This window comes from Canis lupus, chromosome 11 (assembly GCF_011100685.1).
Source record: "Canis lupus familiaris isolate Mischka breed German Shepherd chromosome 11, alternate assembly UU_Cfam_GSD_1.0, whole genome shotgun sequence".
Classification (NCBI taxonomy): Eukaryota; Metazoa; Chordata; class Mammalia; order Carnivora; family Canidae; genus Canis; species Canis lupus.
The window spans coordinates 50954556-50969329 of NC_049232.1; the positions used below are offsets into that span (position 1 = coordinate 50954556).

At 38.6% G+C, this 14774-nt stretch overlaps 1 protein-coding gene across 7 annotated transcripts in view; it reads right to left on the reverse strand.

The window, feature by feature from the left end:
• Window positions 1-14774, reverse strand: part of UBAP2 (ubiquitin associated protein 2) — a 124843-nt gene that overhangs the window by 38360 nt on the left and 71709 nt on the right. For all 7 annotated transcript variants that reach the window (XR_005366923.1, XM_038552617.1, XM_038552616.1 and 4 more), the window contains 2 exons: window positions 7884-7938; window positions 6284-6387 (listed from right to left, as the gene is read on the reverse strand). Coding sequence is in view for 6 of the 7 variants with exons in the window: in XM_038552617.1 (XP_038408545.1) it covers window positions 6284-6387; window positions 7884-7938 (159 nt within the window). In the remaining variant the exon portion in view is untranslated. The remainder of the gene's footprint in view (window positions 1-6283; window positions 6388-7883; window positions 7939-14774) is intronic.

Genomic DNA, 14774 nt, shown 5'->3' on the forward strand with positions numbered 1-14774 from the left:
TTCTCCCTCTTCCTTTGCCCCGATCCCCAACTCCGGTTCTCTCTCTCTCTCAGATAGATAGATAGATAGATAGATAGATAGATAGATAGAGATAGATAGATAGATAGATAGATAGATAGATAGATAGATAGATAGATAATCTTAAAAAAAAAGTGTCAAAGCTAGGTCTATGCTGTGCATCCAAGGAGAGGGAAACTTACTACAATCCATACTGTAACAGCCCACTGTGACTCAACCATAAATATTATTAACCAGATGGCCTTTGAACATTCAACTGCCTCAACTACCCTTATCCATATTCCATCAAACTCCCTTCTTACTTGTAAAGAGAATTCAAATGTTTAACAAGTTATGTTTAGTATGTTTAAATTTAATAAATTAGCATTCTGACTACCCTTCAGTCTTTCTATGCTAGTTAGTGAAAGTCCATCTCTAAAGAATGGATTTATTATCCATTTTTATTATCCATGTTTCCTGTCAAAAATCAAGTTTTGGGGATGCCTAGATGGCTCAGCGGTTAAGCACCCGCCTTCGGCCCAGGGCGTGATCCTGGAGTTCCAGGATCAAGTCCCACATTGGGCTCCTTGCACAGAGCCTGCTTCTCCCTCTGCCTATGTCTCTGCCTCTCTGCGTCTCTCAAGAATAAATAAAATCTTTAAAAAATAGGGCAGCCCCGGCGGCGCAGCGGTTTAGTGCCGCCTGCAGCCTAGGGCGTGATCCTGGAGACCCTGGATTGAGTCCTACATCAGGCTGTCTGAATGGTGCCTGCTTCTCCCTCTGCCTGTTTCTCTGCCTCTCTCTCTCTCTCTCTCTCTGTCTCTATGAATTTTTTTTTAAAAAATCTTTAAAAAAAAAATAATAATGTTTCTGAGCCTATAATTATGGCTGGGGTCAGACTCGGAACTTTGTATTTTCAACAAAACAATGCCATTTTATGAGGCTCCTAGAGAAATAGCCAGGACTCTATCAACGGACAACCTTTAACTGTATTCTGCATTAAAACACATTTGCTTATTTTTTTAGCTATGAATCTACTACTCTAAATGAGAATGAGAGGAAGGAGAGGGAAGAGGTTAGAGACAAAACAGAAGGGAAAAGAACCAGAGACTGAGTGAGGAAAAAAAGAAAAGTATCAGTTAACTAAATTTAACATGTTTCAACATCTGATTTCAAAATCAGTAAAGGTTTATGAATAAAGCTGCTTTACATCCTGCACAGGTATTTCTGTGGCTATGTTTTCATTCCTCTTCAATAAAAAACAAGGGTTGGGTTTTTAAGACTGTGTTATGAGTGTATGCCTTCAAAAGAGGAATGTATGAGTTCCAGTTACTCTGTCACCTTCACTAACACCTGGTATTGTCAGTTTCCTTCTAAAGCCTTTTTTTTCTTTTAAGTAACCTCTACAACCAACATAAAGCTCAAACCTACAACTCTGAGTTCAAGAGTCACATGCTCTACCAACTGAGCCAGTCACGTGCCCCAACTAAAGCCATTTTTATGAATGAAAAGTGGCAACCTACTACTATGTTTTTTTTTTTAATAAATTTTTATTTATTTATGATAGAGAGAGAGAGAGAGAGGCAGAGACACAGCCAGAGGGAGAAGCAGGCTCCACGCACCGGGAGCCGGACGTGGGATTCGATCCCGGGTCTCCAGGATCGTGCCCTGGGCCAAAGGCAGGCACCAAACCGCTGCGCCACCCAGGGATCCCCTACTACTATGGTTTTAATTTATATTTCTCTGGTGATCAATAATGATGACCACATTTTTATCTTCCTTTTTAATTATCTGTTCCAATCTTTTGCTCAGTTTTTTAAAAAGATTTTATTTATTTATTCATGAGCCACAGAGAGAGATAGAGACAGGCAGAGGAAGTGGCCAGGAGAAGGTGGCTCCATGCAGGGAGCCCAATGCGGGGCTCAATTCCAGAACTCAAGGAGTATGCCCTGGGCCGAAGGCAGGGGCTAAACCACTGAGCCACTCAGGATCTCCATCTTTTGCTCTTTTTTTTTTTTCATTTTTAATTAACTTTTTATTTTGAAATAGCTAGAAGATTCATAAGAAGTTATCCATCGGGATGCCTGGGTGGCGCAGCGGTTTGGCGCCTGCCTTTGGCCCAGGGCGTGATCCTGGAGACCCGGGATCGAATCCCACATCGGGGTCCCGGTGCATGAAGCCTGCTTCTCCCTCTGCCTGTGTCTCTGGGCCTCTCTCTCTCTCTCTCTGTGACTATCATAAATACATAAAAATTAAAAAAAAAAAATTAAAAGAAAAAAAGAAGTTATCCATCATCCTAATGATTACATGCCCCATAATTATAGTATAACAGTCAAAAAACTGGCATAGATACAAAGTGTGTGTATAGTTCTAGATCTTTTTTTATTTTGGTAAAATACACTTAAGATACACCCCCTTTTTTACAAAAAAATTATGTTAACCCTTCTTAAGTGTGCAACTCATTGCCATTAAGTATATTCACAATGTTATACAAACCAATGCCACTACCCATTTTCCACAACTTCTTCATTTATTTATATTCTGTTTACAGATCTCTGTTCAAATGGGGGTTTGGAGATGCCTGGCTAACTCAGTCAGCAGAGCATGCTACTCTTGATCTCTGGGTTGTTAAGTTCAAGCCCCACACTGGGTGGAGAGATCACTTAAAATAAAAAATAAATGGGAGTTTTATAAATATTTCCTCTCAAACTGTGTCTTATCCTTTCATCTTACTTATTTTCTTCTCAAGAACCAAGTTTTTCTTTTAGAACTCATACTTATTGTGCACTATATAAGAAATCTCTCTTTTTTTAAGATTTTTATTTATTCGGGGGGGGGGTGGGCAAAAACATAGGCAGAGGGAGAAGCAGGCTCCCTGCAGGGAGCTTGATGTAGGACTTAATTTCAGGACCCTGGGATCACAACCTGAGCCAACGGCAGATTGTCAGCCATTGAGCCAGATGCCCCTCCCTATATAAGAAATCTCGCTTAACCCAAGGTGACCTAAGATTTGCCTCTATATTTTCTTTTAAAGTTGTCCTTCCCAGGTTTCACATTACAACTACTACCTACTTGATGTTATTATTTTTGTATAGGACAATATAATATATACCATTGAACTGCCTTGAAACCATGTCCTAACTCAATTAATTAGTCATGTTGTGTAATTTTTTTGTTTGTTTTTTCAAGATTTTACATAGGGGTGCCTGGGTGGCTCAGTCAGTTAAGCATCAGCCTTTGGCTAAGGTTCTGAGATTGAGCCCTGCCATCAAGCTCCATGCTCAATGGGGAACCAGTTTCTCCCTCTCCCTCTGCCTCCTGCTCCTTGTTTATGCTCTGTCAAATAAATAAAATAAATAAAATCTTAAAACAAAAACAAATTGAGAGCGTGCACAAAAGAAAGCAAGACTAAGAAGAGGCAGAGGGAGAGAGAATAGCAAAAATGAGCAAGAAAAATTTTCATGAGGTAGACTATCATAAATTAGTATGTCCAACGATGTAGTCAATAAAAACTAAATTTCACAACAGTGAGATGTGAAATATATAAATGGTATATATCCTTCCCTTTGTTTCTTCTTGAATTTTTTGATTATTTTAAAATTAAGATTTCACATTTTACATTTTCATAGGGGGTAGTCTTATTTTGCATACATTATACTTCTCCCCTAAACATCTGATGTTTTTTGAAGTTACTAATGTTTTTTCTCATTTTTCTCGTTGCTGATTGGTTACAGAAATATATTTATTGAACTTCTACCTAGCACCTCTTAAAACTCCCTTTATCAATTTAATATTTTATCTCGATTTTTGTATCACTGCCAGGAATGACAAGTTCTTCCTCTATTTCCAACCCTTCTTCTTTCATATTGCAATGATTACGACCTCTACTACATTGTATACAGGAAAATAAGAGTTAGTCCCTTTATCTTGTCCAGAGAAAAAATATCCAACACATTACCACTAATTGTAAAGTCTGCTCTAAGTTTTATACATATCCCATATATGATTAAGGAAATTTCCTTGTATTCCAGATTTGCCAGTTTTTTAAAAAATCAGAAATGGAGGGATGCCTGGGTGGCTCAGCGGTTGAGTGTCTGCCTTTGACTCGGGTCCCAATCCCGGAGTCCGGGGATGTAGTCCCTCATGAGGCTCCCTGTGTGGAGCCTGCTTCTCCCTCTGCCTGTCTCTGCCTCTCTGTCTCTCACGAGTAAATAAATAAAATCTAAAAAAAAAAAAAAAAAAAAAAAAAAATCAGAAACGGATGTTGGGTTTTGTCAAATGGTCTTCCTTACTGAAACAATAGAATTTTCACCTTTATTAAAGTAGGAATAATACTTATTTTTGATATTGAGGTGTAACTCGTACAGCATAAAAATCCACTCTTTCAAAGTACACAATTGAGCAGTGTTTAGTATATTCACAAATTGTACAACAATCATGACTATCTATTCCAGAATATTTTCATCACTCCCGAGAAGAAATCTTCAACCCATTAGTAGTCACTCCCCATTTTTCCCAAGCCTTCCCAATCCTATGCATTCAATAATCAACTTCTACGTATCTGCCTAATATGGACATTTCATACAAATGTAATCATACGATATAAAATATGTGTTCCTTTATGACTGGCTTCTTTCACTCAGCATGGTTTTAAGATTCATCCATGTTGCTGCACACATCAGCACTTCACTCCTTTTTATAATACAATGAATACTCCATTGTATGGATGGCATACCACATTTTACTCATCCATTCATCCACTGAAGTACATGTGATTTGTTTCCACATTTTGGCTATTATGAATTATGCTTCTACGAACACCTTTATGTAAGGTTACATAAAGCTACGTCTTCCGTTCCCTTGGGTATATATCTGACAGGCGACTGATTTTTTAATGTTAAAGAAACTTGACTGCCAAGAATACATTTAACATAGCCATGATGTATTATTATCCTTTATCTTACTGAAAGGTTTTATAATATGTTGTCTTTTTTTATATTTGTGTTGAAGAGTGAGGTTCATTTGTAATGTCAAATGTTAGCATAAGATTTATTGACATGAAGTATCTTACCATCTTTTAATATCTGATATCAATTTTAATTGTAATTATATTAAAATATATAGTATAGAATATATTACAATTACAACTACAATTATAATTATTTTCAATATCCCTGTTCTCATTTCTATAACCAACTATGTGTGCTTCTCCTTCCCTTGATCAGTCTCAGAGTAAGCTTATCAATTTTATCAGTCTTTTCAAATTACCATTTTTATAACTTTTGTTGATCTTCTCTATGGTTATCTTTGATTTCTAGTTCACTGATTGTGTTTCTGTGGTGGTGGCACAGTCCTATTTTTTGACCAGGATAGATATTAAATGGATGTTTGCTTTTAGATTATTTATTCAACTATTTATATTTGCAGTTACAATTCATGAATTGTCAAAATTAGGTTCTCATAAATATAATTGCAATAGTTAATATAAATTATCATGAAAAAAATCCTAAGAGCTCAAAAAAGTCAATCAGAGAAATACAAATACCATATGATTTCACTCATATGGGGAATTTAGGAAACAAAAGAGAGGACCATGGGGGAAGGAAAAATAAGACAAAAACAGAGGAAGACAAACCATAAGAGACTTTTAATTATAAGAAACAAACTGAAGGTTGCTGGCGGGGTGGTGAGTAGGGAGATGGGAGGTGATGGACTTTAAGGAGGGCATGTGACGTAATGAGTATTGGGTGTTATATGAGACTGATGAATCACTGACCTCTGCCTCTGAAACTAATAATACATTAGTTAATTGAATATAATTTTTTTAAATCCCAAGAGCTCTATTAAATAAACATGCCAATTAACAAGCATTTATCCATAAATTTCCAAAAAGAAATCATCCAAAAATATCAGGATCACAAAAAATCTCCAAAAGCAATTGGTGCCCAAACCTCCCTATCATATACCACTTTATCTGGCCTAAATTTAGGTTCACCATCAGGAAGAGTACTTTTCAGTAACAGGTCTTCCCGTAAGAAATTATAACATATCCCTGACACACTGAGATTTCAGTGTAATTTTGTACTGACTTACACAGTAATTAAAGCCTCTCCCTCAGAGTGCAGAAGGAAAAAATCAAATATCAATGAGATTTTTAAGCGAGACTATGGAGGTAAAAACCAGCTAATAGTATCAGAGGTAGGACAGCAAACTGTTTTTCATTCTTCTCTAATGGCATGCCTTTGTATATTAAGAATTCATAAAACACATCTCGGACAACACTTACCAGTTCCTTCATCTGCGCCATTTTGAGTAGCTTCCCAAACTACTGGCTTTGATCCACACCCATCTGTAGATGGAGAATCTGAATAGTCCGCAGGATTAAATGTCCTTGGGTTTTAAAAAAGTAAAGAATTAAGGCAAATGCAACAATTGCCAAAGTCACAAAAATCATCATACATCATCTTCCCTTCCTGCCCCCCCCCCAAAAAAAACCTGCCCCATCTAAAAGCCACTACAAGCAACTTTACCCTCCTTCTCCTATTTAATTATAGCTAATTCTTCTGGCCATCAAGATGTAGATCTTCTGAAAAGCAGGGATTGCCTAGGGACCTTCCACACACTTTTGTATGATGCCCTTATTTCCCTAAATTGTTGCCCTCTGCATCCTAAAGCAGATGTGCATATCTATAATTATATTAGGAAGAATAAGGGCTCTAATGGAAAACCTCCTTAAAAATTAAGACCAGACTTGAATACACAGTCTTATCTTCCCAAGTCAGAATCCAGGTCCTTTTATTATAGAAACAGTGAATCTACATATAAAGAAAATGCTTCATTCAGGTTTTTTTCCCCATTAAAATTCTAAACACCTACGATTCAGAAGTTTAAGTAAAGCCAAATTAATACTGTCACTAAAATTTTCAGAATAGAATTTAAAGTTTTTTTTTTCCAGCTTTATTAAGGTTATCATTGACCAAAAAAAAAGAAAAAAAAATCAACAAAAGAGTATTTGAAAGTAAACCACTAAATCCATTCAATTACCTAAAGCTGCTGGGCTGGGCACATACCTTACATTTAAATATTCCAGCCAGTTTGCTCCCTATGTATTCATCACAATGAGCTCATGCAAGAAACAGAAATGGCAAGAGGCATCACCTAAAGTCAGCAAACACCTCCCCACCCGCCCAGTGCTGCCCTGAAGCTATGGAGAGACAAAGGGTTTTGCTGGAACCAATTCCCTTCTGTTCTGGACTGTCATCTACAGATGGCTTCTACAAGAAGCTTTAAAACTTGTCCTAAAATCCAGGGAAAACTAATATTTTAGAAGTAGCAAAAAGTGAAAATAGTCAGAAATTATGAATAAACAACAAATCATATCACCTATGGGGAGAGAAAACTATCACTTTCACATAGGTAAATACTGCATTTACTTACTATTCAAAGACAACTGCTGGATGTATAAATATACCTCTTAGGCAATGGTTTTCAACTAGGGATGATTATGTACCTCTCTCCCAGGGACCATCAGGCAAAATCTGAAGATTTTTTTGATTGTTATAACTTGAGAAGGGATGACACTGGAATCTAGTAGGGAGAGGCCAGGGATGTTGCTAAACATCCTACAATGTAAAGGATACCCCACCACCTCAACAAACTATCAGAGAATACAAAATGTCAACAGAGCCAAGGATAGAAGTTCTTGAATTTCTAGAAATAAATACAATTTTATTTGTACTATCTCACTTTTTCACTATTTCTTCTTTTTAATATAGAAGAAATATCAGATTCACCGGGATAAATAAATTGGGTACAGGACAGAGGGAAAATAAATTAGGAATAATAACTAGCGAGAGTAGCATAAAAATAGGATAGCGCAGATTTACCCCATGCCTTGAGTTGAGAATCTTCCTGCCCCTCTCCCTCTTCCACGTCCAAATCCTTGAAAAGAAAATAGTACCGTTAAATACTATTTATGTTCTACACACTTATAATTCTACCAACTTCATTCTCTACGCACCAAGCCAAACACCAGTCACTGTTCCTAACAGCAACATTTCTATCCAATGCACTCAATCTGCTAGTCCCTACTGACACAACTATCTACTGTTACTGATTTTGTAAGATAGAAGAGATTTAATTCTGCTAGTATAGTAACTGTGATATGTAGCAGCTTAACACAGGTAGCTTACATTACTAACTATTCTGGGGGTGTGTGGGTGGCTCAGTCACTTAAACATCCAACTCCTGGTTTTAGCTCAGATCATGATCTCGGGTTCTGGGATCAAGCTCCAAAACCGGCTCCACACTCATTGTAGAGTCTTGATTGTTGCTCTCCCTCTGCTCCTCTCCCTTGCTCACGCATACACACATGCACTCTCTCCCTCTCAAATAAAATTTTTTTTTAAGGAGAGAGAGAACAAATCATTTTATTCAGTGACTCTCCAGTGTTTTTAACATTCTGAACTGTGGACTAAAGAAACACCTAATGCGGGATCCCTGGGTGGCGCAGCGGTTTAGCGCCTGCCTTTGGCCCAAGGCGTGATCCTGGAGACCCGGGATCGAATCCCACATCGGGTTCCCGGTGCATGGAGCCTGCTTCTCCTTCTGCCTATGTCTCTGCTTCTCTCTCTGTGTGTGTGACTATCATAAATAAATAAAAAAAAAAATTAAAAAAAAAAAAAAAAGAAACACCTAATGCAAGAGCTTTAACTATACAATTCTTAGAGAAAATATAGAGCAAAAGCTTCATGACAGTGAATTTGGTAATGATTTCTTAGAACACCAAAGGCACAGGTAACACCAACAGACATTAGACATTAGATTTGTGCATCAAAAGACACCTAAAGGGGCAACCTGGGTGGCTCAGTCGCTTAAGTGTCTGCCTTCAGCTCAAATCATAATCCCAGGGTCCTGGGATGGAGCCCCACAACAGGCTTCCTGCTTAGCGGGGAGTCGGCCTCTCCCTCTATTTCACCGCTTGTTTTCTCTCTCTCTCTAAAATAAATAAATACAATCTTTGAACAAAAAGAAAAAAGACTCCTATACTGGGGTTCCCAACTAGCTCAGTTGGTACAGCATACAACCCGATCTCAGGGTTGTAAATTCAAGCCCCAGGTTGAGAGTAGAGATTATGTAAAAATAAACAAAACAAAACCAAAAAAGGATAGGAGGCACCTAGATAACTCAGTCAGTTGAGCCTCTGGCTCTTGGTTCTGGCTCAGGTCACCATCTCAGGTTCCTGGGGCCAGGAACCCCCCACTCAGGGTGCAGAGTCTGAGATTCTTCCCCCCGCCCCTCCCCCAGCTGGCTCACTCTTTCTTTTATAAATTAATTAATTCTTTAAAAATAGGAAAAAAGATAACTTGTATCAACAAAGTAAAAAGGCAACCCATAGAACAGTCGCCCATGAAACATTTGATAAAGGAGTAATATTGAGAACGTATGAGGAATCTCTACACTCAAGAAAACAATCTGATTCAAAAATGGTGAAGGACTTGAACAGACATTTCTCCACAAGATATGTAAATTGTCAATAGGCACCTGAGAATATTCTCAGTATCACTAATTATTGGGGAAACCTGACACCCATGACGATGCTTACTATCAAAAAGAAAAGAAGAGGGATCCCTGGGTGGCGCAGCGGTTTAGCGCCTGCCTTTGGGCCCAGGGCGTGATCCTGGAGACCCGGGATCGGATCCCACGTCAGGCTCCCAGTGCATGGAGCCTGCTTCTCTCTCTGCCTCTGTCTCTATCTCTCTGTGTGACTATCATAAATAAATAAAAAATTAAAAAAAAAACAAAAACAAAAAGAAAAAAAGAGAAAGAGAACAGAAAATAACAAGTGTTGACAAGAATACAGAGAAACTAAAACATGCACTGTTTGGCAGAAATGTAAAATGGTGCAGCGACCATGTTAAACAGTACAGGAGTCCCTCAAAAAAGAGAATTACCAAATGATTCTGGAATTCCATCTCTAGATATATACCAAAAAGAATTTGAAAAATAACACTCAAAGAAATATTATTCAGCCCTAAAAACGAAGGAAATTCTGACACATGCTACATGAATGAACCCTGACGACATTATACTGACTGAAATAGACCAGTCACAAAAGCACAAATTTTATGATTCCACTTATATGAGGTACATAAGAATAATCAAATTCAGAGAAAGGTGATTGCTAGGGGCTATATTACCCATACTCACAATAACTAAAATCTGTTATTAATTGTTTGTATAGCTAACTTTTCCACAGTCCAAGTTGAATTATTAAAAATATGATCTTAAAAAAAAAATCTACCCTATCACCAAAGATGAGAGAATAGAGGGAACTGTCCTGAAGAATGGAAAAATCCTAATGCGTATCATTAGCTACTGCCTGCTGTAGCACTGTCAAAAGGAAAAGGTTAAGATTACACACACAATCATTACCACAGCCTGCACAAAAGACAGCTCAGTCAGAAGAAAAACTTGCTCTAAGAAGGCGGCTTTCAATGTACAGGTCATAATAAAAACTTGGGGTCTTTTAATTGCAAAAAAAAAAAAAAAATGAAAGAAAGAAGAAGAAAGAGAAGAAAGAGAAGAAAGAGAAGAAAAGAGAAGAGAAGAGAAGAGAAGAGAAGAGAAGAGAAGAGAAGAGAAGAGAAGAGAAGAGAAGAGAAGAAAGAAAGAAAGAAAGAAAGAAAGAAAGAAACCAACCAACCATAGGACTAAAGAAGATTATCATAAAGATTAAATCAATATTGTGATACATGCTGTCTTTTTACCTAGAGGTCTTTCTAGGTACTCTGTACTCTGTACCACATCTATGGTGAATGACTGTTCAAGTCCTCACATTTATGTTTTTTTTTTTTTTTAAACACCGAGAGCCAGAATAGAAATGTTCCTTATTTCCTCTGAAAAAGCCAAAATAGGGGCACCTGGGTGGCTCAGTCAGTTAAATAAATATCTGCCTTCAGCTCAGATCACTATCTCAGGGTCCTGGGATTAAGCTCTCTCTGCTCAGCAGGATATCTGCATCTCCCTCTCAGTATTCTCCCCCCTCCTCCCCCACTCGAGGAAGGGAGGGAGGGAGGGAGGGGGTCCAAAACCTGGAAAACAGCCAATCTCATCTAGTGGAGGTAGATCCTAACTGCAGACATTCCTCACCTACACAGTGCTCAACCAGTGTAACCTAAATAAATAGAAGCAAAAAGGGAGAGTAATCCTAATCTGACAGAAATCAATCCCTTTCCCTCATCCCCTGGAGACTGTATGGAGAGCTTGGTAACAGCCAAATGTACCAGAAAATGTGTGATCTTGAATTAATCACTATACACTCTGAGTCATGACAAGAAATACCTCTAAGTTCCTGACTAGTCCTAAGGCTTTATGTGTAGACAAAAATTTCCAAATTTTCAGGGCTAGTTCAGTGACAAAAATAGTTGCCAGGCTAACTATGAGCTGCCACCATGCCCAGAGACCTATTCGGCCCATACCAAGAGTAGGGCATCCCTGGGGCTTGCCTGGATCAGAGACTCAGGAGTCAAGCAAATCCTGTCCCTCTATCTTTAGGTTAGAGTATATTCTCAGAAAGGAATATGCCTTCCCAATCCTAAAGTAGCATAAATAAGGTAAATGACAATGGCAAAATCTCCCCGAGATTCAGTAATGAATAAAGTTTAGAATCCAGATATCCCATATATTAGCTTGTCCTTAGTAAAGAAATCTGATTCTAAACGTGTTGTGGGGACACCTGGGTGACTCAGTCATTTGAGCAACCAACTTTTTAAATTTTGGCTCAAATCATCAGGGTCATGCGATTGAGCCCCAGAATCAAGCTTTGTGCTCTACAGGAAGTATGCTTGAGATTCTTTCTCCCGCTGCCTCCCCTCTTGGTTGTTCTCATTCTGTCTCTCTCAATAAAAATCTTAAAAACAACAACAACCAAAAAAATCCCAAATGGGGTGCTGGGTGGCTCAGTCGGGTGTCAGCCTTCAGCTCATTTCATGACCTCAGGGTCCCATGACTGTGGGACCCCACATCCCATGACTGTGATGTCACCACATCAGGCTCCCTGCTCAGCAGAGAGTCTGCTTCTCCCTCTCCCTCTGCCACACATTCTCTCTCTAATCTCAAAAAAAAAAAAAAAAAAAAAAAAAAAAACAAACACCTCTCAGGGGCACCTGGGTGGCTCAGTTAAACAGCTAGCTGCCTTTGGCTCAGGTCATGATCCCAGAGTCCCAGGATCAAGCCCTGTAGCAGGCACCCTGCTCAGTGGGGGGTCTGCTTCTCTCCCTTTTCCTGGCTTGTGCTCTCACTCTTTCTCTCTCTCTCAAATAAATAAATCTAAAAATAATTTAAAAATTTCCCTAGGTAGAAGATAATTTCTCCTAAACCCCATTTCACTCAGGGCTCTTCAGAATGCTTGAAGGAAAAACCCAATTCTAATTAGCCAATGCGGGATCCCTGGGTGGCGCAGCGGTTTGGCGCCTGCCTTTGACCCAGGGCGCGATCCTGGAGACCCGGGATCGAATCCCACATCGGGCTCCCGGTGCATGGAGCCTGCTTCTCCCTCTGCCTGTGTCTCTGCCTCTCTCTCTCTCACTGTGTGCCTATCATAAATAAATTAAAAAAATAAAAAAAAATGTTTTAATTAGCCAATGCAAAACAGGCGATTTTAGGTTTATAAACTGGGGTAGTTTGCAAATTAGGCATGAGTGGATCCAGGGGCGCACATACATACAAAAAAGAAGTTTATATATTCTCAGAGTACTCCTCTCAAAAAGTATTTATTCATTACAAATTGTAGGATAGGGATCCCTGGGTGGCGCAGCGGTTTGGCGCCTGCCTTTGGCCCAGCGCGCGATCCTCGAGACCCAGGATCAAATCCCACATCGGGCTCCCGGTGCATGGAGCCTGATTTTCCCTCTGCCTATGTCTCTGCCTCTCTCTCTCTCTCTGTATGACTATCATAAGTAAATAAAATTTTTTTTTAAAAATTGTAGGATAATAACTTCACAGAAGAGATATCTGGCAGAAACAACTGTTCTTAAGCAATAAAAACTAACATGACTAGTACTGGGATACACTTGTATCATGTGCCCTCTAATGTGACCTCAAGTCACTGATCCTCAATTTCTGGTATTCCTGTCAGAAATAAGATACAGTTTAACTATACTGGCTATAAAATAAAATTTAAAAACACCAGATAACATCAATCTATTTATGAGGAAGCTTCTCAGACTGATATTATAGGACATTCTACAAGAATTTATGTTTCAAAACCATCAAAGCCATGAAAGAGCAAGATTATTCCAAACTGATGGAACTATTCTAGACTGATGGACACTAAAGAGACATGAGAACTAAACAAAATGTGATCTTGATTGGACTCTAGACCAGAATACTGTTTTGCTATCAAGAACACTACAGGAGGAGCACCTGGATGGCTCAGTGGTTGAGCATCTGCCTTTGGTTCAAGTTTTGATCCTGGGGTCCTGGGATCAAGTCCCGCATCAGGCCCATTACAGGAAGCCTGCTACTCCCTCTACCTATGTCTCTGCCTCTCTGCGTCTCTCATTAATAAATACAGAAAATCCTAAAAAAAAAAAAAAAAAAATTACAGGATAACTGGAAACTTTCCAATAAGGCCTGTAAACTGTATTAATATTAATTTCCTGTTTTTTATCACTGTAAGATACCTCCACAAGAGAGTATCTTTTGGGGCGCCTGGATGGCCCAGATAGTTAAACAGTTGCCTTCAGCTCAGGTCATGAAACCAGGAACCTGGAGTGGAGCCCCAAGTCAGGCTCCCAGCTCAGCAGGGAGTCTGCTTCTCCCTCTCTCCCTCTGCTTCTGTCTTCCCCCCCTGCTTGTGGTCTCTCAAATGAATAAAGTCTTTAAAAAAAAAAAAAAAAAAAAGAACCTCTTTTTCTTAGGAGATCTACCCTAATATATTAAGGGGTAAAATGGCATTATGTTGGAATTTATATTTAAAGGTTTCAGAAAAAAATAATAAATACATAGAGGAAAAACAGAACAAATAGTAAAATATTAAAATTCAGGCAAACTAAGTAATAAACATTACCCCAAATTCCACTGTACTTTATGTCAAGACAGAATGTTAAAACCACACCCTGAGCTCTTCTGTGTATATTTTATATTCCAGTAAGTAGATTTTAATTCTGTGAAGAAAAAAAAAAAAAAAAAAAAAACTATGTTGTTTTCCATGTGTATATTAGCTACTCCTCCTACACAGAATGTTCCTACCTGGATTTTCACATGGTTTTCTTCCTCCTCAAACCACCCAATCTAAAGAGGACCCCACTAGGGTGCCTGGCTGGTTCAGCTGGTAGAGCATTAAGACTTTTGATCTAGGAGTTTTGAGTTCAAGCCACATGATGGGGACAGAGCTTTATTACTTAAAAAAAAAATTTTTTTTAATGAACAAAATAGGGGCACCTGGTTGAGCATCTAGATGCCTTTGGCTTAGGTCATGATCCCGGGACCCTGGGATCAAGTCCTACTTCAGGTTCCCCAGAGAGAGCCTGCTTATCTCTCTACCTATGTCTCTGCACCTCTCTCATGAATAAATTTAAAAAAACTTTTTAAAAATAAATAACAAAAATAAAAATAAATATGACCTCAGTGACAGCTGATTATCAATCATTTTAAGTCAAATAGTGATTTTACTTGACTATCTCTTCTCCTTTCCCACCCAGCATGTGAGGGGCCATGCCTTATTTGCAGCATTATCTGCAATGATACAATGGGTATTTAAATATTAGTTGTTA